Here is a 27,139-nt window from a genome sequence, read left to right as displayed (position 1 = left end):
ATACGCACAGAGGTACAGACAGTAAAGGTAATGTTGCTATAGACTGAATGAATAATGGTACAGATATTTACAGTAGTGTTAATGATCCATCCATCCATCGTCAACCGCTCATCCTGCGTACAGGGTCGCGGGGGTAGTGTTAATGATAATAATTGTAATGTTAATGATTATAATTACAATAATAACAATAGGGCTAGTAACAATAATTGCAACAGAGGGTGTCGAGCAGGAACATGGAGCAGCAGGTGACTCGCAACCACAGATCCAGACTCCACAGCTCCAGAGCCAGAAACACCTGCAGGAAGTGATAGGAGGACAGAGGAGAGGGACGAGAAAGCACAAGACTACGGGAAAGGGAAGAAGGTGGTGTGGTTGTTTGTCTGGTGTTGTTTGATGTACCCTGCCTTTTGCCCAATGTCAGCTGGGATAGGCTCCAGCCCCCCCGCGACCCTGTACATAGGATAAGCGGTGGACGATGGATGGAAGCATATACAAAGCGAAGAGGATTGGTCCGAGCACTGATCCCTGTGGAACCCCATGACTTACTTTGGCGTACTTGGAGGATTCATTGTTAACATGTATAAACTGAAATCGATCTGATAAATAAGACTTAAACCAGCTTAGAGCGGTTCGTTTATTGCCAATGAAATGTTTCAGTCTCTGTAATAGGATCTTATGGTCAATGGTATCAAATGCAGCGAAGAAAGTCACACAGCTGTTTGGCAACTGCTTTCTCAATGATCTTAGAGAGAAATGGAAGGTTAGATATAGGTCTATAGTTGGCTAAAACATCTGGCTCAAGGTTGGGCTTTTTCAGAAGAGGTTTAATTACAGCTACTTTTAAGTACTGTGGTACATAGCCTGTTAATAAAGAAAGATTGATCATATCTAGTAGAGACGTGCTGACTAAGGATAAAACTTCTTTAGGCAGCCTAGTCGGGATGGGGTCTAAGAGGCAGGTTGATGGTTTAGATGAAGAAATTATTGAAGTTATTTGGTAAAGATTGAGGGAAGCAAAACAGTCTAAACATATATCTGGTTTTACAGCTGTTTCTAAGGTTCCTGAGTTTGGAGATAAGTCAGTGCCAGTTGAGGGCAGGTCTTGGTGAATTTTGTTTCTAATAGTTAGACTTTTATCATTAAAGTAGCACATGAAGTCATAACTACTGAGAGCTATGGGAATACATGGCTCAATAGAGCTGTGACTCTGTCAGCCTGGCTACAGTGCTGAAAAGAAACCTGGGGTTGTTCCCATTTTCCTTTATTAATGACGAGTAGTACGCTGCTCTGGCATTACGGAGGGCCTTCCTATAAGTTTTAAGACTATCTTGCCAAATTAAACGAGAATTTTCCAGTTTGATGGAACGCCAGTTCCTCTCAAGTTTCCGCGAGATTTGCTTTAATTTGCAAGTTTCAGTATTATACCATGGAACTAACCGTCTTTGTTTTATTATTTTCTTTTTTAGAGGGGCTACAGAGTTGAGTGTCATTTGCAGCGAGCCTGCTGCACTATCAACAAGATGATCGATTTTAGTCTAAAGCCATCCTAGAAGAATGTTGGGAACACAATAAGAGTAGCTGTTTCAGTTTTGGATGGGTGGGAAATGCTAAAGCAGAAAGCCTGGGCCTGTGCAGTATAAAATATAGTCCAGCAGTCCCACATCCAGATATTCCTCCATGTTTCCTCCAGAAAGTTACATAGAGCAGTATTATATAGATAACCACATGGTGTTTACTGATGGCTCTTAAGATCCAGAGACTGGACAGACAGGAGCTGCCATATCCCAGCATACAAAACAGGCATTAAACCCAGATCATCTGTCAGTATATACAGTTTAGCGTATAGCCATTTTGATAGCATTGCAATGGGTAGAAGAAATTAATGAAGGCAAGGTGGTCATTGCATCAGATAGCTGGGCAGCGCTCACCAGTATTAAATCTGTTAAGTCCTGTAGGCTAGATCTGGTATTTAGTATTCATAGTTCTCTGTGTAGAATATAGCATAAGGGACTGACTGTTTGCTTTGTTTGGGTTCCTGCCCATGTAGGGGTAGAGGGAAAGGAAGACATTGATATTCTGGCAAAACAAGCTCTCAAATCAAAGTCAGTTGACATGTTTGTTTATTTGATTTCAAGTATGTTAGTCTGCAAATCGTCTGTTCCACACTCCAGCCCGATAGGTGGCGGTGATGCTCCTGGTTGGTTGGCTGGTTGCTAACCGCCAATCAAATCAAAAGAAGAAGAAGAAGAAGAAGAAGAAGAGGAGAGGAAAAAAATGAGTTTTGTCTTGTGACCCGCTGAAGAGGAAGCGGCTGAAAGAGCTCCTGCTGTAAGTTGAACCGTTGTTACTTTTAGATAAAGCAAAAACTGCTGCGTTTAATATGCTACTTACGCCGATAACGATTTTTAATTAGGTCAGTAGCTGCAATGTATTCTCCGAGATAAAGAAAGATCTGGGGTTAATATTCAGTGCAAGTTTTGTTGTCAAACAAGTTTACGCAGAGTGAATTTTGACACAAAACGGTGTGTGTTATAACGATAGTTAGGCTAGGTCACATTACTTACATTAGCGTTGGTTGCTTATCTTTCACTTTGTTTTTTTCTTTTCTGTTAAACTCTATAGAAAATCTTCATCTTAATTAGAAACAGACAAAATGAACAAGTAACGCTATCTGTTTGTAGTAGTCTAATGCTCTTTCCTCCTGCCCCCATTATGTACTAATTTGACGCATCGATGCCATCTGTGCTATTACTTTTAGTTTAAGTCTGATTTTTCATTTTGACGGAGAGCAGGCTTGTAGGACCACTTTGTTGTAGGCTACGTGTGTGTAGAGATGTGAGACTGACAACTTCTCCATGTCTTTAGAGAGGAACTTGCAGAGACCCAATGAATCAATGTTTGGGGAAGTTATGAGGAAACTAGTCTACTTCTGTTTCCACAGACTCATGTCACTTCACAGTGATAGCAGACCACCTCAGGGTGACCCTCTGTCAATATCAGAGTAATCTGAAGTAGGTTTTAAAATATGGAGCCCTTAAAAATGTCTGATATTGTCACAGATTTTGCCAAGGTTCAAATTGATGTAAAAAGAAAACTGGCTCATTTCACAGAGCGTGCAGCCCGCATCAGACACACTGATCTGCTTGTTTTGGCTTGTCGTAGCTGGGGTGGACAGTCATGGGGCTCCACATAGAGTCCGGTTGGGGGCGGAGCCTGTGTGAGAAAGCATAAAGGTCATGATGTGGTAACAGGCAGAGCCCTCGACTGATGGGCCCTGCTGCTTCATCGTCTGCAGTAGGGAATTAAGCAAGACTGCGAGCCAGCCCTTCTCGTCCAACATCCGGACCTCACAAATGCGCTTATAGAGGAACGGTCAAAGTTTTCCTTAAACACACTCCTAAATGTTGTGGACAGACTTGCCAGAGTAGTTGAAGCTGTTCTACAAGGGGTGGGCCAACTCCATATTAAACCCTACGGATTAAGAATAGGATGTCATTAACCTTCATGTGTATGTAAAGGCAAGCGTCCTAAAACTTTTGGCAACATAGTGTAGTTCTGATCTTCACCAAGGGTCACCCTGAGGTGGTCTGCTATTACTGTGAAGTGAAATGAGTTAAGGAAAACTTAAGCTTTCTTTTTATATCAATGTACAATGGACAAATTCGGTGACAACATTAGACATTTTCCACGGCTGTAATTTCAATTCAATTTTATTTATTTATAGCGCCAAATCACAACAACAGTTATCTCACAGCGCTTTTCATAAAAGAGCAGGTCTAGACCGTACTCTGATGTTATTTACAGAAGCCCAACAGTTCCCACCAAGAGCAAGCACTAGGCGACAGAGGCAAGGAAAAACTTCCTTTTAAGAGGCAGAAACCTCGAGCAGAACCATGGCTCAGGGTGGGCGGCCATCTGCCTCGACCGGTTGGGGGGAGAGAGAGAGAGAGAGAGAGGGAGATGTAAGGAGAGAGAGAGAGATGTAAGGAGAGAGAGATGTAAGGAGAGAGAGAGGGGAGGGAGGCAGCCTACACAATATACACACAGAGGTACACACAGTGAAGGTAATGTTGCTATAGACTAAATGAAAAATGGTACAGATATTTATAATAGTGTTAATGGTAACCATCGTAATGTTAATGATTATAATAACAATAATAACAATAGGACTAGCAACAATAGTCGTTGCAGCAGAGGGTGTCGAGCAGGAACACGGGGGCAGCAGGTGACCCGCAGCCACAGCTCCAGACTCCACAGCTCCAGAGCCAGAAAACCTGCAGGAAGTGATAGGAGAGAGGAGAGAGACGAGAAAGCACAAGACTACCAGAAAGGGGAGAAGTTGTGTTAGTAACATGCAATAATGGGATGAGGTTGCATACAGAGGGAGAGAAAGTAGAGGAGAGAGGAGCTCAGTGCATCATGGGAAATCCATGATCCATAATTTAAAAAAACATCAGATATATCTGATCTTCAATGTGGGACACTGAGGTTGTCTGTTATCACTGTGAAGTGACATGAGCCAGTGGAAACAGAAGCTTTTCTTTTTACATTAATCTAAAATGGTGAATTCAGTGACAATATTTGACATTTTCAAGTCCTGTAACTATTAAAACCTACATCAGAGAGGTCTGATATTGACTGGGGGTCTGCCAAATGAGGCAGTGGAAACAGATGGTTTTGAATTTAGTAAGCATTCTGTGAAAATGTAATACCGTCTTTAGATACTTGTGTTGTCTTAAGCATGTATTTATTTATTTATTTATTCATTCATTTATTCAGTCGTTTCTGCCACACCAATTGCATTATGTTCAGCAGAAGCTCACTTATATTTTGAAATCTGCTGCGACACGATGTTACCATAATGCCTAGAAAAAACGCGCCAGGGCTGGATTGACTGCGGTGAATAAAAACGGCGCCGTCAAGTCGGACACATTGTACCTGCGTGAACTTACTGTTAACTGAGATCAATGACTGATCTCGCGGCATTTTTCTTTGCAAATGCAAGAATGTGGTTCCAACTTTTTGCAACCACAGAAAAGCAACTGCGGTCGCTGGACTCGGCACCTGCAACCCATCGATTGTGTATATATAAAAAGCTGTAACTGCCTTGCTCCTGTGAGGTTTTAAAGTCATGTGACATGGTGATGTTTTGCAGTGCCAGCGAAAGTAGGACACAATTTTTTATTTAACAAGATAACGCACAAAACTCTCCTAGGGGAAGAAAAAACATAAATCAATTGGTACAAAACAATCACCGTCTGTGCAAATGAAAGATAGTCCTACAAACAGTAACGATGGCCCGGGGCCAGTAAAAAGTAACGTCGGGACAGTTGAACAAGCAACTCACTGGCCCAGCAAAAAACGGCAGTATTAAAAGAATGATAACAAATACAATCGCATTAGAAACTCAACATCCTGCAGTTGTTTTGCAGCTCGTGTCCAATCCACAATTGTGGTTACGTGACAAGTGGTTGTCTAAGGCCTAGTCCACACGGACACGGGTGTTTTTATAACCGGAGTTTTTCCTCCTTTTGTTTAAAAAATAAACAACAAGCATTGATTTCCTAATATAATGGGTTTTTTTTTCAAAAGGAATTGGAAAATAATTGAGTGTAAGTAAATTGAATGAAGACTGCAGCTCTGCAGCTTCTTAAGATTAAAGCGGAGCTACCGTGTGTAGGAGTATAAATCAAGCTTTACCCTGAAATGATCCTAAACCACCCCCTAAGAAGAAGAAGAAGAAGAAGAAGAAGAAAAATAATAATTAGATTTTTTTTTACACTGCATACATGTACTGAACAAATAGAATTCGCTCTGCTTAGCTGCCGAGCAAAGTTATGACTCTCAAACAGTGTGAAGGAAGGTTGATTGCGGGCCTGGAGGCACAGGGTTGGTCGCCCACAGGGATGTGTATGGCAGTTGGGAGCATTGTTGCCGGTGGGACTGCTGATTTCTTTGTGTTGAGCGTGGCCAGAGCTGCACTGGGAGAGCTGGCGTTTCAATCTAAATTAAATAGTACTAAGGCCCGCATGTTAGCGGCAGGGGACGTATGGGAACATATGGGAACAAAGAGTTAAATCCAAGTGGGAAGATTCTGGTCTGACACATGAATCCATTGCGGAAGTTCCTTAAACTTGCATTCTGTTGAACGGTCAGCAGGGAGCGACTCTTCTGGTTGCAAAAAGAAGTCTGGTTCCATTAAAATTATGGTCCCATTTAGAGGAAAATGGACCATAAAGCAAAGTATGCTTATCGATGATTGACAAGTCGTTACCATGTCAATCAGGCTAGAGTGAGTCGTACCCACGGCACTGTGTAAATTTATCCAGCGCCGTTGAGAAAGGGTATTAGGAGTCGGCTGTTCACTTTTTCTAGTGAGTACATTTAGTTTTAAGACTGTTTGCAAGACAAAATTGTCAGCCCTGTTAAAATGACGTGAATTACAGATGCACCTAGGTATGCAAGCTAGCTAGCTCAGCACACGGCTCCACCGTCTCATCCAAATATGTTCCAAATATGTTCACGTCCAGTGCTGCTGGCTGCAAAAACTCAACATGGTGGCGCCCTATCAGCCAAACTCAAGGCTTCAGAACGGCAGTCCACGATCCAACGGGTGATGTCATGATGACTACATCCACTTCTTATGAACAGTTTATGGTTAAACATAGGGGAAACTTTGGTGGACATTAGAATATTAGGAGTTTTCTCTCAAAATGTGATTAAATCAAGTAGGACTGACCCCAAATAGTCGAAGATTCGATGCTTCGATGGGCGGAGCCTGATTTGACTGTCAATCTCACAGTCGAAGCATCACAACGGAAACAAGGATCATGCCATTTTGGCAATATGGGGGTGCTCAACGTCTGATTTTACATAGAACTACCAGTTTTCTCCCAGTAAGTTAATATACTGCCTATTACAATATACATTTCAATGTTTAATGCTGTAAATAAACATGTAAAAACAGTAAAACTTTCAATAAATGTTTTTGAAGTGCGTGATTAAATCCAAAATTGTAACCTTAACTCTGAGTCGTCAGTGCGCATGTGTAAGCGTAGCGTGTATGTGTGGATGCAGTGGCAGTGGAGGAACGCTTGCTGAAGAAACCGAGCCCCAGCTTCACGGTGTTGTGCCGAGTTGTTCCCACCTCGCGAGACCTTAGGATAATTTTTCACCATTGAGAATATTTTATCATTTTTAAATAGCTGGCTACTTGAAATAAACGTGCATGTAGTTGACGGCAGCAGCAATGCACGTAAAACTCTGCACAAGACAGGTGAATGACAGGCAAGAGAGAGAAAAGGATTTTCAAAAAGCCTCAGTTTAGCTGGAAATTTACAGTGCAGGTTGAATAAGTAGACTGCAGCTTCTCAAGATTAAAGTGGAGCTGCCATGTGTAACCCCCCCCGCTCTCAATCGCCGCGCACAAAAACACATACATGATTTGACTATCAGTCGATTCTAGGCAAGACATGACAAATCTGATTCGACTATGTAAATCCTTCGTCGGGGACAGCCCTAAAATCAAGGCATTACTGTAGGATTCAAATCTGGACTTTTTATGTTTAGGTGAAAGTTGGCTTCATAGTAAAATATCAGCCTCCTTCATTGAAGTGCCTGGATATAAATGCTTTACAAAGAGGAGGGTTGGAGTAGCAATATATATTAGGGAATCCTTTTTAAGTGTAATATAATTGAGTTTGATTATGATGCTTTCATTGAATGCTTAGGTTATACGTTTGAAACCCAAATCTATCCCTTTGAGATGCATTTCCAAATTTTAGTTTTGTACAATCCCCAGGCAGTCAATGGACAAAGTGGTTACTGTGATGTAGAGACAGAGCTCAGTTAAAACTTTATGGATGAAAAATACTTTTGTTACAGATTAATAACTCACCAGTTTGAAACTCTTGCTCCAGTCTGTGTTGCCAAGCTGGTCGGCGACATGTAGCCTACAGCTGAATGGAAGCCGCCCTTCTTCTGATTGGCTAGTATTCCATAACTAGGAACTGCACATGTGCAACTCCCAACAAAGAGAATGTAGAGACAAGATGAATCACTCCATAGCTATAACGAAGCTTTTAACACAGGGTGAAAAGAGGAGCTGCAGCAAAGTGCAGCAATTTTATTTTTGGAAAATTAAACCATGTAAACCTGTTCTGGTACAACCCCTAAATAAGATTTTGAGCCTGAAAATGAGTATAATACCACCTCTTTAATGTGTTTGGAGAATGAACTTATGCGGGTAACATGGGACAGCATTTTGAAATGTGATGATCGAAATGCACGTTGCATGTAATGATTTAATGAATATTGTTGATAAATAATAATAAATTTATTTATAATGCACTTTACATTTCAGGGAAATCTCAAAGTGCTACACATAATTTGCAAGTATCTTAAGAAAATAAACTCCAAGAGGAAGAAATCTTTTCCATGGATTAATGTGTCGATCACACAAATAATGAAGCAAAGAAATTAAGCACTTTTTTAAAGAGTTAAATGAATACTGCTTACTGGTAACTAAAGATCTGTATTAATATTACATTAATATGATAACAGAAGCAAAGGGCAATAATTTGCTAATTTGGAAACAAATGAATAGTTTACTGAAATCACAGAAGAATAATATTTAAAAAAAAAATACAATTATTTCAGAAAGTGGACAACTTGCATAAGCTTTTAATGAGTATTTTATTGAGTCAGTAGAGGAGCTTGCCAATAACTTTGGACAGACCGGCTGGCCCATGGATAACACTATAAGTGAAGATAAAGATGGGGCATTTGAACTGTAACAAATCACCTAAAATCAAGTCGTTGAGATTATCAGTAAATTCAAAAGATTTTGAATCTGGATATTTCCTTTTTGAAGAGGCATTGTCACATATTTCCTGAACCATTAACTTGCTCAACATTTCTTTGTCTAGTGGAGAGTTTCCAGAAATGTGGAAAAAAGCAAGATACTACCTATTTTTAAATCTGGTGCAGCTGAGCAGGTGGATAATTACCGGCCAACAAGTATCCTGCCTGTCTTTTCAAAGGTTTTTGAAAAGATTGTGGCAATTAATGAATCATTTATAAATAAATAATTATGGGCTCTGTAGGGAACCCTAAGTTCCCCTTTAAAAAAGCTTTCAATACAGTTAATCATAATGTTCTTGTTTTCAAACTTTCAAAGTAAAATTTTTCAGAGAACACTTTGGCTTGGTTTAAATCATATCTTACAAGTTTTGAACAATGTGTCATTATCAATAAAAAAACCTCACCTTTTTGTGTGTAACATGAATCCCTCAGGGATGCTAGGACTGACCCTCTGTAGTCTATTCATAGTTTTCAGTCACGTGACATGCACGGTGACCTAGAAGGCAAAACAACGGACCAACATAGCGGCTCACACCACGAATCTCCCGTAGAAATGCCGCAAAAGCAGTCAAATTTTATTTGTAAAATTGATTTGGATTATCTGATCCATATAACGTTACAGCATCCGCTGCTGCATTTCTACCGTTATAAACCACCATGTCCCTGCGGCCGCCCGGACTGCAGTAATGTTTACTTTTACCTTCTGGGGAATCCCTCACCTAACACAGCCCATGCTTGTCTCCTCGATTAGTAAATCTGAAAGCACTACAACCATCCAGCATTTTGGCAACACAAAAAGTAACAAACTGTAACAGTGTATCACTTGCATATTGGCTGGCAGGCAATGGAAATGAATGTCTTTTTGCCCTCCAAGGGTGAGTGTGATGTCACGTGAAAACTATGACTATATAGAGGGTATGCACATGATGTCACAGATCGCAGTTACACTCACTGAGTGGCAGAAAGACGAGCAGCAGTGTTGGCTTGAATCAGCTAAAACACAAACAACACATCTAAAATGGGAAAGAGCTGGACTACTGGTTCTTTGGTAAGCAGTAAGGATCACTGTCGAGTCCAACTGCCTTTAATTTGAGCAAATAATCACTTGTTTTACTCCGTTTGCTTAACGCAGCCATGGTAACAAATGTTTTGCGACTCAGTCCAGCATGTTCCAGAAGGGGAAGTGACATCAATGCATACCCACTATAAATGACCTTCCAGAATCTTGCTGGTCTCCAAATGTATGTGGATGACGTATATACGCATATAATAAATCAGTTAACGCAGTGGCTGATCAATTATCACTGCACCTGGAGGCTATAGCCAGAAGGCCACAAAATTCATGTCTTTTGTTGACACTTAAGGTAAAAAAAAAAAAAAAACTTTTTCTTCAGGTAGACCATCAGTTTTACAAAAATTAGATGTCAAGCTGCAATAAATGAAATATGTAGATGTTGCCTAAATGTAGGTTGGACTATACATGAGCATACTCACAAATATACAAACAGGAAAATATAATAAAATGATAGCACAAAATTATATTGTATTACTTTATCACACATAAGCAGATGGATAGCATTTATGTTACAGCTTTACAGAAGAACTCAGCAGGAGCACAGTCTGTAAATGCCCCCCATGCAGCTTTGATGTGCCTAAAAGCTAACATTACAGTAACTTTTGTTCAACAGAGGTGAAATAGAGTAAAAAAATATGTCTGTTGCTTTTTACCTGTTAACATCTTGGCTTCTTCACTGGTTGTTGACATAAGTGTAGTAATACAGTAACAAAAGTATTAAAAATTCTAAAAATAACGCCTTTAAAAGTATTCGATTACAAAAGTCTTTAATATATTCTTTTCCGTTCGTAGGATTAAATAAATGCCCCAACATCATACTTTTTTTTTTGTTTTTGTTTTTTCTGTGTGTGACTTCACAATTTACTCCGTTTGGAGTGACTTGGTTGTTGTACAACAGTACAGTTGGTGTTTACGTCAATGTTTAGCTTAATGCTCTTGAGTGTGGAGTGTTCGTGGTGCACAAGCTCTGCCGTGAGTCAGTTAAGCCTTGATTATACTTTCCGCGTCTGCGAGTATGCAATGGTCCGCATGACGAAAAAATCGTGTCCGCCAAGCTGAAGGTAGTATAAACAGAAGCAGTCCGTGTCCCTTCCAGAGTATATTCAAGGCTTTAGTGATGGGAAAGGTGACTCTTTTTGACAGACTCAAATCTTCAAATGTCGTTCATTAAAATGAACTAATCTCTTTTTGAGTCATTTCGTTCATTTGAACTAGGCTGGTTATTGCGGCGCTGCAGCCCTCTAGTGGGCGATTTTAAAAAAAACAAAACAAAAAAGAGAAACCAAAAACACCACAGTTCTCAAACACAGAAGGCTGCCTGGCTTGCTTTAATTGACAAAGTATAATGCACCAATTCACCTCTTGATCATTCTCTATCGTTCTATAAAGCCCCATGGGGCCACAACCAAATTCAAACCATGTAAAAACAAAAATATGTTGTTAGTATTCAATCAACAAACAAATTTCCTTTCGAGGACAATAAAGTATACTACTACTACCACTACTCGGGCTAAATCTGTCCATTTTCATAGTCTTTCCTGATTATACAAATAGACCCGCTATATATGTATATATAATTATAATTACTATCATTATTTCTCTAAAGTGCTCATTCATACAGTAGCCTCAAATGTCCCTATCATGAGTAAAATCTAAATATTAACATCAGATTTTCTATTATATATATATATATATATATATATATATATATATATATATATATATATATATGTATATATATATATATATATGTATATGTATATATGTATATATATATGTATATATATATGTATGTATATATATATATATATATATATATATATATATATATATATATATATATGTGTATATATATATATATATATGTATATATATATATATATATATATATATGTATATATATGTATATATATGTATATATATATGTATAAAAAATAAGCTTGACACACTATATGAATGAACACATGAATAAAACACTCAAACACTGCCAGGTTGTTCACCAGTCAAGAGCTGTGAAACAACAGCACGGCTCTGTTTTTACATAAAAAGTAAGAGTTACATTGTGTTCTGTTAGGTGTACACTCACCACAGGGCTAATGTAACGTTGCCATGTGGCTATGTTTTAATGACCGGATCCGTTTGTTATGGAGAGGAGACTACCTTGGAGGTAACTCAGCTCCCTGTACAACTCTGCCAGGGTACTGAAGTGGAGCGGACCCAGAATAACTCTCATCAGCTGTTAGCTGTAAACACTAGCAGGACTGAAGTTACGGTACAGCTTTGTTAAAACTATAACACAGCATCACTGCACTGTAATAACATTATGCTTTATTAAATGTCACATAATTAACAAAATAGATATATGTCAGTCCAGTGACTGTTACCTGACAACTGACTTGCCTCACTAGAAATTATCCGGTAACTATGTTATGTCCCAGTTATTTTACGATATTAATGGAGATGGCATTACTCTGCTTAATTGCTAGGATGCTTTGTGTGCATTGTGTTCTTTTAGGTTCGCAGTATCCATCATTTTGCAGTAATGTCTGGTCTGGTCTTGTCAAAGAGATGGCTACCTGCTCACCTGCTCCTCCTGTGGATGCTGAACAACATCTCTGGTGACTGTTATGACTATTTACCAGCTTCACTGTAACATTAATTTCAATGAGGCCACTGACTTGACATGACAAAATTTAGGGTTTGTTTTCAAAGAGTTGAAGCTGGATGTATTTTGACAGGAAATCATTTTTTACATGTAGTAGCTAAATGTTCATAAACATCACAATTTTAAAAATGTTCAAGATTTACAGTCATGATTATAATAATTGTACAATTTGCAAATAAATGCTATATGATGATGCCAGTCTATTCTCTTATGATGCCAACCTATGTACTGTATGTTTGTGTGAGCATCTAGGATTGATGGTTCATTTTGTTCAATTTCTGTCTGTCCTCCAGAGTCCAGAGTATATTTCTTTGCTCCTGATGCTGTCACACTAGAGGAATATTCTAAAGCCAACATCACCATAACTTCAAGGTAACCTCAAACACTGTCTCCTCAACAGTTTCAGAAAAGTCACATTATAGCAAAAAAACACCAAAAACAAGGTTCTTGCACTGCATGTTCTGCTTTGCTCTGGTAAGTATTCTTGGAAGCGAGTAGGGGAGATTGTAGGAGCTGAATGTATTTGTATAACCTGTCATGATCTATTCTGATTAGCAGGTGTAATTACTTTTTAAAAACACAGAGGCCACAGTTGAATTGATTGTTATAGGCAATATGCAGCAGGGTCAGTATTCTGTATGACAGCAGATGTAATGTAATGAAGGAGCCTTGAGAGTTAACACAACAGACGTCCTGTCTCATCAACATGCTTATAACTTCATAAAAAATTGTTTGAACAGATGTGTACCTAAGTAAAGTATCAAAGATGACTAGGGTTGGGCTGACAGACATCACGATGTTGAGCCGTCACCATGAATTATCTGATTAGGTAATAATAGCCATGATAGACAAATAAAATATTACTATAAATCGGAATAAAATAATGAAGTTGTTCCGGATCACAATACCTGGATTTTGAAAAAGGCTAAAACACAGAATTTCCATTTTACATTCAAAAGAGTTTAACACAATTACAACACTCATTTTACTGTACAAATGGGTTGAGTAATACTACCCACTGTGCTGAACACTCATTCAGATGGAGCACTGGTAACACACATGCACTAATATTTACATGCAAAGCTGGTCATGAGAGGGAACTGTCCCTAGTTAGCTTTCCACCAAGTTAGTGGGTCTTCTTCTCCATCATCAGGCATTTCCTGTAGGTACATCAGCATCTCTGCTTCAGCTTTTTTAATCAGCAGTGAACACGGCTGCGGTAGGTGCTCTTAGGTGGCCTATCCCAAGAAGGCTGCCAGAGAACCTTTTTACTTCTTAGGTATCATGTGATCCCCTCTGTATCTTGTTTCAAGCTGACCTGGCAGCTCATACTTGTCAGATGTCTGCTGCATGGCCTTAAATGGCTCTTCTTTATGGTATAAAACTAAACCATTTCTTTTGCTAGGTAGCGAGTTACAGCATCAGTACACTACTTCCACACATCACTGTCAAGCTTGTACTTTTTACTTTTGGCAAAATCCTCAGATATGGTTGGTTGTTTGCTTGCTGTTTTGATAGAGCCAGTTGTGTGTGATGGCAGTGTATTCTGCAGTATGGTGAAAATGGTCATGTAAATTTATTGTCTGTCCATCTCTCCAGCTGTTGGTACACTGGCAGGTTTAGATTTAGTTTAGATTCGACCTCTAATTTGTTAATTCTAAGTCCTAACTCAATAATTATATTGTTCAACATTTTATAATTTGCTGTAACACGTCAAACTTTTATTTAATGTCATGCCCCATTCAAGCTGTGATTGGTTAACAAAAAGTGACTGACAAGCACGTCGGCTCTGTGAAAAGTTGAACATGTTGACCACTAAACGCACCGATATACAGTGGGTACGGAAAGTATTAGTGTTAGTAATTCTGTCTCCTTAACCCTGAGCAAATCCTTTTAAAAGATGTCAGTTTGTGACACTAGTGTCAAACTGTGTACAAAATATCCACTTCCCCTTTAACATTCTGTTTGGCAAATTTAATCAGGCTGTGGTGATGTCTGATCCCATGAATGGGCTGCCAAACTCTGTTGAATCTTTGCATCAGCGTTCTGAAACAAGGATCATACCATTTTCACTTTTTAGAGAGAGCTCAATGTCACTCATTGAACTACTGGTTTTCTCACCCTACGTTAATATACAGTCTATAAATATTAACATATAATGCTGTAAATAAAAACATGAGAAGAAAGAAGCTTTTAATAAATCATTTAATCTTGGACTTATCTATGAACTTTGTTTCCGTAACCCTTAAGGCAGGGTGTCATTCTTAAATTCAGTCTAGTTCAATCCGAGATTTGACACACTTCTGTTAGCTAGGGCAAATTAAATTTCTGATATTGTTTTAAAAGCTGTAGCTTTGCCCTCTAAACTACGACTGTGGTTGTGAGTGGCATGCTATAGTCCTACAGTGGCAGCTTAAACTGAAAAACATGTCAAACCAGATGTGTTTCATCCATCCATCGTCAACCGCTTATCCTGTGTACAGGGTCGTGGGGGGCTGGAGCGAATCCCAGCTTACATTGGGCAAAAGGTGGGGTACACCCTGGACAGGTCGCCAGTCTATCGCAGGAGATGTGTTTCAATTCAGTTTTACTTAAAGTGTCAATTCATGCGTTTTAGCTGTGTCTTTTCTGCACTAGCCATGTAACATCTTATACAACACTCACACTATGCACAGTACTAAACCACTGTAATACACAGCTGTATTGAAGCTGCTGATGTACTGATTTTTGCCTAATGACAAATCTACAAAAGCATATATACTCAGCAATCCAGTTTGTAAAAGTAACTGTCATGATCACTGTTGTTCTGATTGGATTTTTGTGTCTTTTTCTAGTTCCCCCATCAACAATTCAGCTGTGATTCACTTAAATGTAACCTACAGCTCCAAATGGAACTACTCATCTATAATCACAGTGCCTGACCAGGTAACTCATGGCACACAAAAAAGAAAACGTTATACTGCATATTGCAGCAGGGAAACATACTTTCAAACTAGTCTTCTTCTGGGCTAGTCTGGGTGGATGGATGGGGATGGATGACATGGTTTTGTATCTGTGTGGTCTGTTGTACATGCAACACCCAGATGTGATCAGTGTTTCCGACATATAGACTTTACTTGGGCGGGCCGCCCAGGCATGTTAACGGCCGCCCAGGTTTATTCGGTGACCCATTTTGCAGACACAGTGAGATACTATCTGCGTTACAAGACACAGACAGGGGGGATATTTTACGAACACAGTATAGGTACTGCAACAATGAACACACCTAATGCAGATGTCATTCGGTACCAAGTTGTTTTCAATCTTTTTGATAGGATACATCATTGACAAGAACTGAAGGGAAAAGCAAAGTCAGAAGATTCAAGTAGTGAGGAAACAGTAAAATAAGGTGGCTAGAATTAAAATGGTGAAACAAGAAATAAAAATTTCTCTGTGCCAAACAGCTCCATTGTTGTCCAGAAAAGAGATTAAAATGCCTCAAATACAAAGACCAGAGCACATCTCTGTGCGCTTAAACCATGTGAAATTCAATATTACTCAACATTGCGTATACTGAGTTCAAGATTAATGTCATGGAGACAATCATCATGTTTACATATGTACTTAATACTTACCAAGTTGTTGACTAAAACCTCTTGGGTTTATGTTGTTTTTGTTTAGGTGTTGCTGCCACTGGAGGCAACCTCAGTCAGTTTCAATGTGACTACCCATGATGTCGGTCAGGTGACTACATATGTGCTTAGCAACAACACAGACCTCAACAGGTTGGTATATGTGTGACATGAGACGTAACGTTTTCTGTTTTCATTAATTCCAACCTGTCCGCTGTTCCATCAGTCCAGCACAAAATCATATTATCCAGTAAGTAGAATAAATGAACAGGGGTTTGTCTTATGGACAATGATGTCTGGCAGCTAACACTGTAGTACAGAAAATATTCACATAATATTGCAACTGTCTTGCCAGAGACTAACATAATAGGTAGTTGATTCAGCAGAGTTGGCGTCCCTTTAATCTCACTCTTGCAATGCTCTTTCTTTCTTTCTTTAGTCCTCGACACTAATCCATTGTTTGCTCCCTCAGGTGACTCTTATTATTGTAACCATAGTTCTCAGCCATTGCTGAAGTGATGTTAGTAATGTTATGCTCCACACAGACCCATTGTTGCCTGTTAATAAACTCTGTTTAACTCGCACTGTTATCTGACACAGATCTCACACATATACCTCTAATTTGGGTTTAAACACAACCACACACAGACACAACTGTGCCTAATGTAAAAAACATTAAGCAGAGTTTTTTTTTTTTTACAAGTTTCTTACACTATTTTATCTCTAAATCCATTTCTGAGAAGGCGAGAAATCAACTGTGTAGACTTTGAATATTGGCAGTGATGGAAATTGATGGCAAATTGAAAATGTGCTCAGACGTTTTCGGGAGCTCCACAAGTGCCAGTGGGGAAAGCTAATGAGCCGGCCGGCCATTCAGCTCACAGAGCCATCCGTCCTTACAGTCACACAGACCACTGCAGCAGACGAGTCCAGCAACAATGGCACAGGAAAGACCCACAGCTCTAAGAGCGTTTTTATGTTTGTACCGCTGTTATTCTTCAATTACATTTTGAGTAACTACAGTCGTGAACACCTTCTTTAATAATCCTCAATCTCCTCCCATTTAGGTGGGGTGTGTACATGATCTCCTCTATATATGCCTTTCTGGCACATTGCGATGGTGAATTTCTACTGCCATCTAGTGGCCTCTTGTACAAATTTAACCAATTTTTATTAATTATTTTACTTTTGTCTGTTAAAATGAACTTTTTTTAACTATATAACTTCGCCACAACATTGTTTTTATATTTTAGTTTGATCTTGTCATACAATTTACCATTAGAACCTCCAGAAGGTCAAATTGTATTTTTTAAAAGGTTAACATTTTCTGATTACACAATCATTTTAAATGAACCATGGTGCGTAAAAAGACCTTTTTGCAATACATTTCAATATATTTCATAAATAAATGTTTCTCAACAGAATCTTAGGGGTTTTCCAAAGTAGCCCTTTTGAAGTGTTTTTTTTTGGCACAGAATGATCATTATTTCTTGGAGGTGGCCTTTTTTGGCATAAAATGCTCATTATCTCCCTTTCTCAGCGGTGATGTTTACTTTCTGGGTTATACTGCCTATTTTTTGGTTACAGATAATTACTCATGGCCCTGCTAAGTCTGTCAGTAAGCTAAGCATTCTCCAGATAATATCATCCTCCCTTCTCGCACCTAGATCCTTACCTCTTTTAGACTTTTTATCCTGGACTTTTGATGTCTTAGAGTGCAAATTGCTTTTGGTTAAAGAAAAAAACATTATATAACGATTTGACCTTTTGAAACATGCCTTTAAAATATAAATGAGATAATGCAACAATAAAATTATAACAAAAATACACAACAGTAATGTTGTAGTTCATGTACTTTCCCCTTAAAAACATACTACTATGTGTGTAGTCATGTGACTCCATCCCCTCAAATCCTGCTAAGGGTTCATTTCAACAGCAGTTGTGGAAACAACAGACAGACTTTTATTAACTGACACACTGTGACCTACATGTACATTTACTGCCAGACTGACAACTTACTCTCTCGCTTTCACAGTCACTTTCTATTGCTCGCGCTCACATTTGCTCACCCACACACTCACTACACACACACATTGCACTGCAAAAGACCTAACTTTGCTGCTGTGATAACGTCACTCGTCATGAAGATGTCCTTTGAAGAATGATGAGAGGAAGCTAGCCAGGCATGTGTTGCTGTGCTTGTATAGTGTGCGAGTGAAAATCAGTAATGTTAGTTGTGCATTGATTTTAATCAACATGTAAAATTTTAGTAGTTGTGGTCATAATTCAGCAGCAACAATGCGCCTATTATAGGGAGAGGAGGGGGGAGCAACCACCACAATATTCAGTACAGACTGTTTAAAGACTGGTAATAGTAGTACAGACTGAATGAATAATGGTAGAAATATTTATAGTAATGCTAGATAATAACAATAGGAATAGTAATAACAATTGTAGCAAAGGTTGTCCAAACTACAGCTCAAGAAACAACTGCAGAAAGCTATAGGAGGACAAAGGAAGGGGACGAGAAAGCACAAGACTATGGGAAAGGGAGGAAATCGAGTTAGCAACATGCATTAATGGGATGAGGTTGTGTACAGAGGGAGAGAAAGAGGAGGATAGCGGAGCTTGGTGCATCATGGGAAGTCCCCCGGCAGTCTAAGCCTATAGCAGCATAACAAAATGGTCACCTGAGCCAGCCCTAACTATAAGCTTTATCAAAGAAGAAAGTCGTAAGCCTACTCTTAAAGGCGGAGATGGTGTCTGCCTCCTAAACCCACACTGGAATCTGGTTCCACAGGAGAGGAGCTTGATAGCTGAACGCTCTGCTCCCATTCTACTTTGGGAGACTCTAGGAACCACAAGTAACCCTGCATTCTGGGAGCGAAGTGCTCTGGTCGGGTAGTAAGGTAGTATGAGCTCTTTAATATATGATGGTGTCTGACCATTAAGAGCTTTGTAGGTGACCAGAATGATTTTAAATTCTCTTCTGGATTTTACAGAAGCCAGTGCAGAGAAGCTAAACAGGAGAAATCTGATCTCTTTTTCCTTTCGGGAACATGCGCCACAGCCTTCTGGATCAGGTGAAGAGTCTTAATGAAAATATTCGAACAGGCTAATAATAAGGAATTGCAGTAATCCAGCCTAGAAATAACAAATGCATCGAGTAGTTTTTATGCATCATTTTTAGACAGGATGTTCCTGATTTTTACAATATTACGTAGGTGAAAAATGGCGGTCCTTGAAGTTTGCTTAATGTGAGCATTAAAGGGCATGTCCTGATCAAAGAGAATTCTGAGATTCCTCACAGTGGTGCTGGAGGACAGGGCGATGCCATTGAGAGTAACTATCTTTAGATAATGCCTCTCAGAGGTGCTTGGGCCCCATTACAATAACTTGAACTCTATTAGAGAATTAATCCGATATTCCGATTCAAATATTCACTGTGCAGTCTAAACCCATTGCGAGAATGTGTTTCCCTTATGTATGGAACTTGATCACAACCTGGCAATGTCTGATCTGTATGAAATTACTGACCTTTATCTAAGACTTCGTCAAATGATTATGGATGAGCTGAAGGAATAAATCTTTGAGAAAAAGCTAAATAGGCCTACCACTATACATAAATATGCTCTGAATTGTTTATTGCACAACATCTGAAATACAGGCATTCATGGTGGATACAATAGTGACACAGTCCTTGAATTAAAGGAAAATTAGAATTATAGGCTGATGTTTTTGAAGCCCCTGTCTATATAGCATATACAACCCAACAAATTTACTTTCTTTCAATTTACATTTACTCATTTGGCAGACGCTTTTATCCAAAGCGACTTACATTTGAGGAACAACATACAAGCATCAACAGAGCATCAACTACAGATCTACAGTGGGTACGGAAAGTATTCAGACCCCTTTAAATTTTTCACTCTTTGTTTCATTACAGCCATTTTCCAAAAATCAAAAAAGTTCATTTTATTTCTCAGTAATGTACACTCAGCACCCCATCTTGACAGAAAAAAACAGAAATGTAGAAATTTTTGCAAATTTATTAAAAAAGAAAAACTGAAATACATACTAGTAAGAGCAGCAATAAATACTAGTAAGAGCTCACAGTACATATCACATCAATGGGGTGGATACCTAGGGAAGGAAGTAAGAGTTAACAAAAAGTGCAATCAATACAAGATCATTGTAGGGGATAGAAAAAGAAGAGCACAGGAAGTGCATGTTAGAGGTTAGGAGTTAGAGGTGTGAGGAAGTGTTCTCGGAAGAGATGAATTTTCAAGAGCTTCTTGAAATTAGAGAGGGACGCCCCTGCTCTGATGGCGTGTGGTAGCTCGTTCCACCATCGTGGTGTCAGATGAGAATAGCCGGGACTGGGATTGGTTGAAGGGATGGCAGAGCCAGGCGGCGTTCGTTGGAGGAGCGTAGAGGCCGAGAAGGAACGTATGTTTATATTATGGAGTTTAGGTAGATGGGCGCAGACCCACTAGTCAGTCATTAGTGACTTGAATTTGATTCTGGAGGCCACAGGGAGCAATGGAGTAATGGAGTGACATGAGTCCTTTTGGGTTGATCAAAAACCAGACGCGCTGCTGCGTTCTGAACAGTTTGTAAGGGTTTCAACGCACAAGCTGGAAGACCTGCTAGGAGGGTATTGCAATAGTCAATGCGAGAGATAACCATGGCCTGTACCAGAAGCTGGGTGGCGTACTGAGAGAGGTAGGGCCTAATTTTCCTTATGTTGTATATAGCAAAGCGGCATGACCGAGAGACAGCAGCAACATGGTCTGAAAAGGACAGCTGGTCATCAATCATGACACCCAAGTTTCTCACCAGCTTGGCTGGAATGACCAAGAGTTCAGTCTTAGAGAGGTTTAGTTGAAGGTGGCAAGCCTTCATCCATGCAGATATGTTAGACAGTCCGTGATCCGCGCCGAGACAGTGGGATTGCCTGGCGGGAAGAATAGGTAGAGTTGCGTGTCGTCTGCGTAGTAGTGGTAAGAGAAGCCGTGCGAGCGAATGATTGACCCCAGTGAGGTGGTGTAAATTGAGAAGAGAAGGGGCCCAAGCACTGAGCCTTGGGCATCCCTGTGGAGAGGCAGTGGGAGGAGGATAATTGTCCTTGCCACAAAACATTGTAGGATTGCCCCAAGAGGTAGGATTCGAACCACAGGAGTGCTTTACTCGAGATGCCCATTGCTGAGAGAGCGGATAGCAGGATCCTGTGGTTGACTGTGTCAAATGCAGCTGATAGGTCAAGCAGGATAAGAACCGAGGATTGGGCTGCAGCTTTAGCTGACCTTAGGGCTTCTGTTACAGACAGAAGAGCCGTTTCAGTAGAGTGGGCACTCTTAAAACCAGACTGATATGGATCTAGGAGGTTATTCCCTGAGAGGAATTCTGAGACCTGTTTGAATACTGCCCGTTCAATAGTTTTGAATAAAAAAAGGTAGAAGAGACACTGGTCGATAGTTCTCAACTTGAGTTGGGTCAAGGGCTTTTTGAGCAAGGGTGTAACCCAGCCCTTTTTGAAAGTGGTCGGGAAGGTTCCTGAAGCCAGAGAAGTATTTATCACATGAGTGATTGTCGGGACCACAGTAGGAGATATGGCTTGGAGGAGATTCGTAGGAATCGGGTCCAGTGGGCATGTAGTTGGACGGCTATGGGTCAAGAGTTCTGATACTTTTAGTAAACGAGGAGAGTGAACAACCACTGACCTGGGAGGGCAGAGGAAAAGATAGTAGGACTGCTACAATGGTTGAGTTTGAGTGTTTCAGAGAATTGGCTAGTTATAGCCTCCACTTTGCCTGTGAAGAAGGCAGCAAAGGTATCAGTAGACAAGTTTGTGGGTGCTGGTGGAGGAGGATTTAGTAGCGCTTTAAGTCAGTGGCACTGCTTAATCTGTTATTTTAGAACGCAGTTTTGGAAGCACTGATGCTTGTTGAGAAGGAGGATAGGAGCAATTGGTAGCCCGTAAGGTCAGCGGGGTCTTTGGTTTTTCGCCATTTTCTTTCAGCCGCTCTGAGATCAGTACGGAGCCCACGGATGGTATCCGTTAGCCACGGGTGGGGCTGGTTTGGGCGAGCAGGCTTGGTGGATAGAGGACACAGGCTATCCAGGCACGAGCTTAGTGTAGAGCACAGAGATTGTGTGGCATCATTGACCTCAAGTGAGGAAAATGTGTTGAGGGGAGGGTAGTGCGGAAGCTACCACTGAGGCAAAGTGAGCAGGAGACAGGTTGCGGAGGTTGCAGCGGTGTGAAACCAATGGTGTTGGAAGAATTGGCTTTTCCTGTAGGCATACCATGAACTGAATGAAATAGTGGTCAGCAGTGTGTCTAGCTCCTCCACAAAGTTACCCATTTGTCCTAGTGGACGGTATATGACAATCAGAGACCTTTACCGGAGCAGACACAAAGACGGCATGGTATTCGAAGGAGGCATATTGATTCGGGGGTAGCAGCTGTGTGAATTTCCATTTGTTGGAAATTAAGAACCCAGTCCCAGTGGGTGAAAGAGTAATTGATTTGCTCAGGGTACCCGCGGGATCTTAAAAGTATTAGTCTTAAATTTCATATTCCAAAAATAAGGCCTTAAAAGTAGGGACAGAGCGTTTGCTGTCAGGGCCCCGAGGCTCTGGAACAGCCTGCCCGAGGAAATCAGGTCGGCTGAGTCAGTGAACTCTTTTAAGTCCCTTCTTAAAACATACTTTTATAGGAGAGCTTTTCCCGATCTTATTTGACTTTATTTTATCCCTTTTATTTTATTGTATTTTACTAATTTTATATAAATTTTCATGCTCTTATCTTTTTTTTTTTGTATTATTCTTTACACTTGTTAAAGCACTTTGTAACTTGTTTTTGAAAAGTGCTCTACAAATAAGGATTATTATTATTAAATTCCATTACCAAAGTATTAAATACAAAGGTCTTAAATTTGTTCTCGTCATGTTACTCTTTACGTCAGTGTTTCGCTTTACGCTCTGGACTGTGGAGTGTTCGCGGTGCACAAGCTCTGGCATCCAAGCTCTGCGCGAATCAGTCAGTTAGTAAAGGAAACAAAACGTCTCTGATGTGCTACTAACAAGCTAACGCTAGCTCGTCGCTTAAGAATGTGAAAGTGTCTGAAATTCAGAAAGCCAGAGACATGTGACAAGTGGCGGTTGAGGCCGAGGACGGTGGCACTCACAGTATGGCAAGCGCTAATTAAACAGTGGAGCTGGAAGACCCGCTGCAGGTTTCTGGTCAGCCTAAAAGGACTTTGGTGAATGTTACAACAGCTACGGAAAGACAGTTGTGTATGAGGACCATGTCTGTGTGTCGGCGTTGCGCAGCTGTTGTAGTGTAAAGTTATGTAAATGGAAACATCCGACATGCTAATGCACATTAAACTTACATCACCCAGATGCGCTGATCACCGGGACGAGGAAAAACAAACCGGAGCCCAACTCTTTATCCCTGCTGCTTTCAATCAGAATCAGCTTTTATTGCCAGGTATGTGTACACATACGAGGAATTTGACTCAGGATTGTACATTGCTCACAATGTGCTTACTCATACAAAAATACAAAATCACAATAGTAAAATAAAATCAGACACAGACTTCAGTGTAGACAACACAAATATACACACTATGGGGGGGGACAAAACAATATAGACATATTGACAAATAGTGCAGAGAGCAGAGTTCAATGAGTTCAGAGTTCAGTTGTACAGAGTTATGTACATGTCGGAGGTGGTTGTGATATACAGGTACATGTTCACAGTGCAATGAAGCATAGTGCAAAGGATGCTGGAATAAATAAGTATAAGTACTTTGTACAGGAGTTATGACTTGAGTAGGTGGATTGGTATACAGTGTCTACAATGGGTGCTGGATGTGATGTTCCCCAGCCTCACCTGCTGACTCCTGTCAGTCAGGAAGTTTGTGATCCACTGACAGGTGGAGGCTGGCACAGTGAGCTGGGTGAGTTTGGTGCTCAGGATGTCCGGATGATGGTGTTGAACGCCGAGCTGAAGTCCATGAACAGGATCCTTGCATATGTCCCTGGAGCGCTAAGGTGTTGCAGGATGCAGACCCAAGTTGACAGCATCATCCACAGACCTACGGGCCTGTAGTCATTTAGTCCAGAGATGGAGGGTTTTTTGGGGTGATTGTGGAGTGTTTGAAGCAGGAGGGAACTTCACACAGCTCCAGTGATCTGTTGAAGATCTGTGTGAAGATGGGGGCCAGCTGGTCTGCACAGATTTTCAGGCAAGATGGAGACACACTGTTGGGGCCAGGAGCTTTCCTGATCTTCTGCCTTTGGAAGAGGTGGCTCACGTCCTCTTGACAGATCATGAGTGCAGATGAGGGGTCAGAGAGGGGGAGTGGCAGTGTGTAAGAGGGGGAAGGTGACTGTTTGAAGATGGTGTTGAAGCGGGGGAGAGGTGTGACTGTGGGTTTATCAAACCTTCAATAAAACCATTCTGCTCGTTTGCCAGATGTTGAGTACCAGCAGTGTTGGGGGATGGTCTCCTGTAGTTGGCGAGTGTCCGCAGTCCTCTCCACACTGACGCAGGATTGTTGGCTGCAAAGCTGTTATTTAGCTTCTCGGCGTAGCTCCTCTTTGCTGCTTTGACGACTTTAGTCAGTGTGTTCCTGGCCTGGTTGTACAGGACTCTGTTCCCACTTCTGAAGGCCTCCTCCTTGGTCGACGAAGCTGCCTGAGTTTCGCTGTGAACCAGGGTTTTTGTTTTGTATGTGCGGAAGGTTTTAGTCGGCACACACAAAAATTGATGTAAGATGTCACAGTGTCAGTTAGTTCGTCCAGGTCAGTGGCTGCAGCCTCAAAAACACTCCTGTCAGTACAGTCAAGCAGCTTTGACTCGTTGGTCCATCTTTTCACAGTCTTTACAACAGGTTTAGCAGATTTCAGTTTTTGCCTGTGTGTCGGGATAAGATGAACCAGACAGTGATCAGAGAGTCCCAAGGCTGCACGGGGAACAGATTGATAGGCGTCCTTAATGTTGTGTAGCAGTGGTCCAGTGTGTTAGTGTCCCTGGTGCTGTCTGTACTTTGGGAGTTCGTGGCTGAGGTTTGCTCTGTTGAAGTCCCCAAAAACAATAAGCAGGGAGTCTGGATGTTTTTTCTCCACGGTAGTTATCTGGACGGCCAGGTGTAGTAACGCTTCACTAACACAGGCCTGAGGTGGAATGTAAACAGCGACCAGGACAAACAAGGAAAACTCCTGCGGTGAATAAAAAGGTTTAGTTTATAAATAATGTCTCTAAGTGAGGGCTGTATGATATTTCCAACACTGTGACATCTGTGCACCTCCCCTTGTTTTCCCGTGAACTCCCTTTCGCGATCCGGACGGATGACATTAAATCCCGGTATGCGAAGTGCGCTTTCCGGGATGTGCTCAGAGAGCCAGGATTAGATAAAACAGAGGGCGGCAGATCTGCAGAAGTCCGAGTTAGTACTGTTGGAGAGAAGCAGTTCATCAATTTTGTTGGCTAGAGAGCGAACATTCACCAGGTGAATTAAAGGGAGCGCAGTGGGTAAACCCCGTTGTCTCAGTTTAACCAGCGCACCGGCTCGTTTTCCCCTGCGCCGTTTCCATAGGATCCCAAACAGAGCTGCTGCTCCTCCAACTAATAACTCCGGGAAAGATCCGGGTTCGTTAAGGAGTGGTGGAATAGTATGAGCAGTTGACAGTCCAATATTTAAGAGCTCTTCTCTGGTAAATGTTACCAGAAAGGGATGGCAGAAAACGGCGTTGAACAAAAACACAAAAAGCACTACGGAGCGTAATCCAGAGACTGCCGTCTGCAGCGCCATTGCCAGTACTATATAATACTATATTTCAAACCGCCTTAAGATGCACAAACGAACAGGATGAATAATCACTGAAGCAATTGGCATATTACAGTATATTACATTACCTTATCTAGCCAAGGTGTAACTAATTGTAACAACTCATACTGCACAATTTGGTTTTTATACTTTTTTTTTATTTCACCCCTTAAGAGTTCTTAGTGCACAAATATTGGATTCATTTCATAGGTGTAATTTACGCTGGGGATACTGGGGACATATCTCCATCACTTTTTTGAAGCATTTGTTAAGTATGTTCTGAAAAAGTGCTTGAAACAAATGTTTAAAAAACTGAACAAATGAAAATACTATAAGAGAACATGCAATGCCATTTAAATATAGAAAAAATGTGCATTGGCTAAAAAAAACAAGCTGCTGAGTACTGCATTATATTCTATTTGAATTGTCATCTGAATCACTTTATATAAATAAAGACAATTCTACCATAAATTGGTGCAGACTCTAGAATGCAGGAAATTAAGTGTTTAGTGCTCAAATATTTCTAGGGGACCCCCAGACTCCCCATTTATATATTTCAGCATTAAATATTTCATCAAAATAGTGTTAAAATATCTTCTTGTCTTGTTCTCATGAACCCAATATTGTAAATCGTGCATGTGAGCTAAGTGTATCGTCACACCCCTAATTTGAACCCCTGTGTCCACACCACTTTTCAACACAGTGACGTCCTTGATTCATATCGAAGTACAAACACACCCCAAAAAGCTAGTGTTAAATATTAATGTATTATAATAAAATGTTTCATTAAATTCATGTAACTTGTATGTAGAGATGCAACTGTAATATTTGCACCATATACACAGTAACAGTACAGTACTACATTGTTCAATACGTTGTCAATGAAAGAACATGAATTATTTGAAACAAACAAGATTATTGTTACCTAAGAACAAGTGTATGCTACTGTGTACGCTAATGAATAAATTATGTTCTGTTGGTATTGTGTGTAAATTGATATGTCTGATGATTTTGCTTAGAAATACCATGACAAGGTTGTTTTGAGTGAGGGTTGAACATTCAATAACATGATGTTCTATATAAA

The 27,139-nt window shown here is 40.4% G+C and overlaps 1 protein-coding gene across 3 annotated transcripts; it reads left to right on the top strand.

The window, feature by feature from the left end:
• Positions 1–2,179: 2,179 nt before the first annotated feature.
• LOC119901310 (cystinosin-like) lies at positions 2,180–23,821 on the top strand. Of its 3 annotated transcripts, none has more exons than XM_038716929.1 (6): positions 2,180–2,328; positions 12,453–12,555; positions 12,896–12,974; positions 15,437–15,527; positions 16,263–16,366; positions 23,623–23,821. In XM_038716929.1, exons 2-6 carry the CDS (start codon positions 12,480–12,482, stop codon positions 23,804–23,806), a joined length of 534 nt encoding a protein of 177 aa, XP_038572857.1. In that variant the 5' UTR covers positions 2,180–2,328; positions 12,453–12,479; the 3' UTR covers positions 23,807–23,821. The 3 variants fall into 3 exon arrangements, with proteins under 3 accessions (XP_038572857.1, XP_038572856.1, XP_038572858.1); XM_038716928.1 differs by lacking the exon at positions 23,623–23,821 and adding an exon at positions 17,030–18,899; XM_038716930.1 differs by lacking the exon at positions 23,623–23,821 and adding an exon at positions 16,686–16,797.
• The last annotated feature ends 3,318 nt before the right edge of the window (positions 23,822–27,139 follow it).

This window comes from Micropterus salmoides, unplaced genomic scaffold (genome assembly GCF_014851395.1).
Source record: "Micropterus salmoides isolate LMB-PRFRI ecotype aquatic unplaced genomic scaffold, ASM1485139v1 Ms_hic_scaffold_13, whole genome shotgun sequence".
Classification (NCBI taxonomy): domain Eukaryota; kingdom Metazoa; phylum Chordata; class Actinopteri; order Centrarchiformes; family Centrarchidae; genus Micropterus; species Micropterus salmoides.
The sequence above is the reverse complement of the archived record's forward strand: the minus strand, read 5'-3'. Positions and strand labels throughout refer to the sequence as shown.

What these genes read in the sequence shown, in the direction of transcription:
- LOC119901310 (XM_038716928.1), top strand. Translation starts at nt 12,480, where the DNA reads ATGTCTGGTCTGGTCTTGTCAAAGAGATGGCTACCTGCTCACCTGCTC. An exon ending in AACATCACCATAACTTCAAG is followed by an intron (nt 12,975 to 15,436) that starts GTAACCTCAAAC and finishes GTCTTTTTCTAG; the next exon opens with TTCCCCCATCAACAATTCAG. An exon ending in AACAACACAGACCTCAACAG is followed by an intron (nt 16,367 to 17,029) that starts GTTGGTATATGT and finishes AAATGTGCTCAG; the next exon opens with ACGTTTTCGGGAGCTCCACA.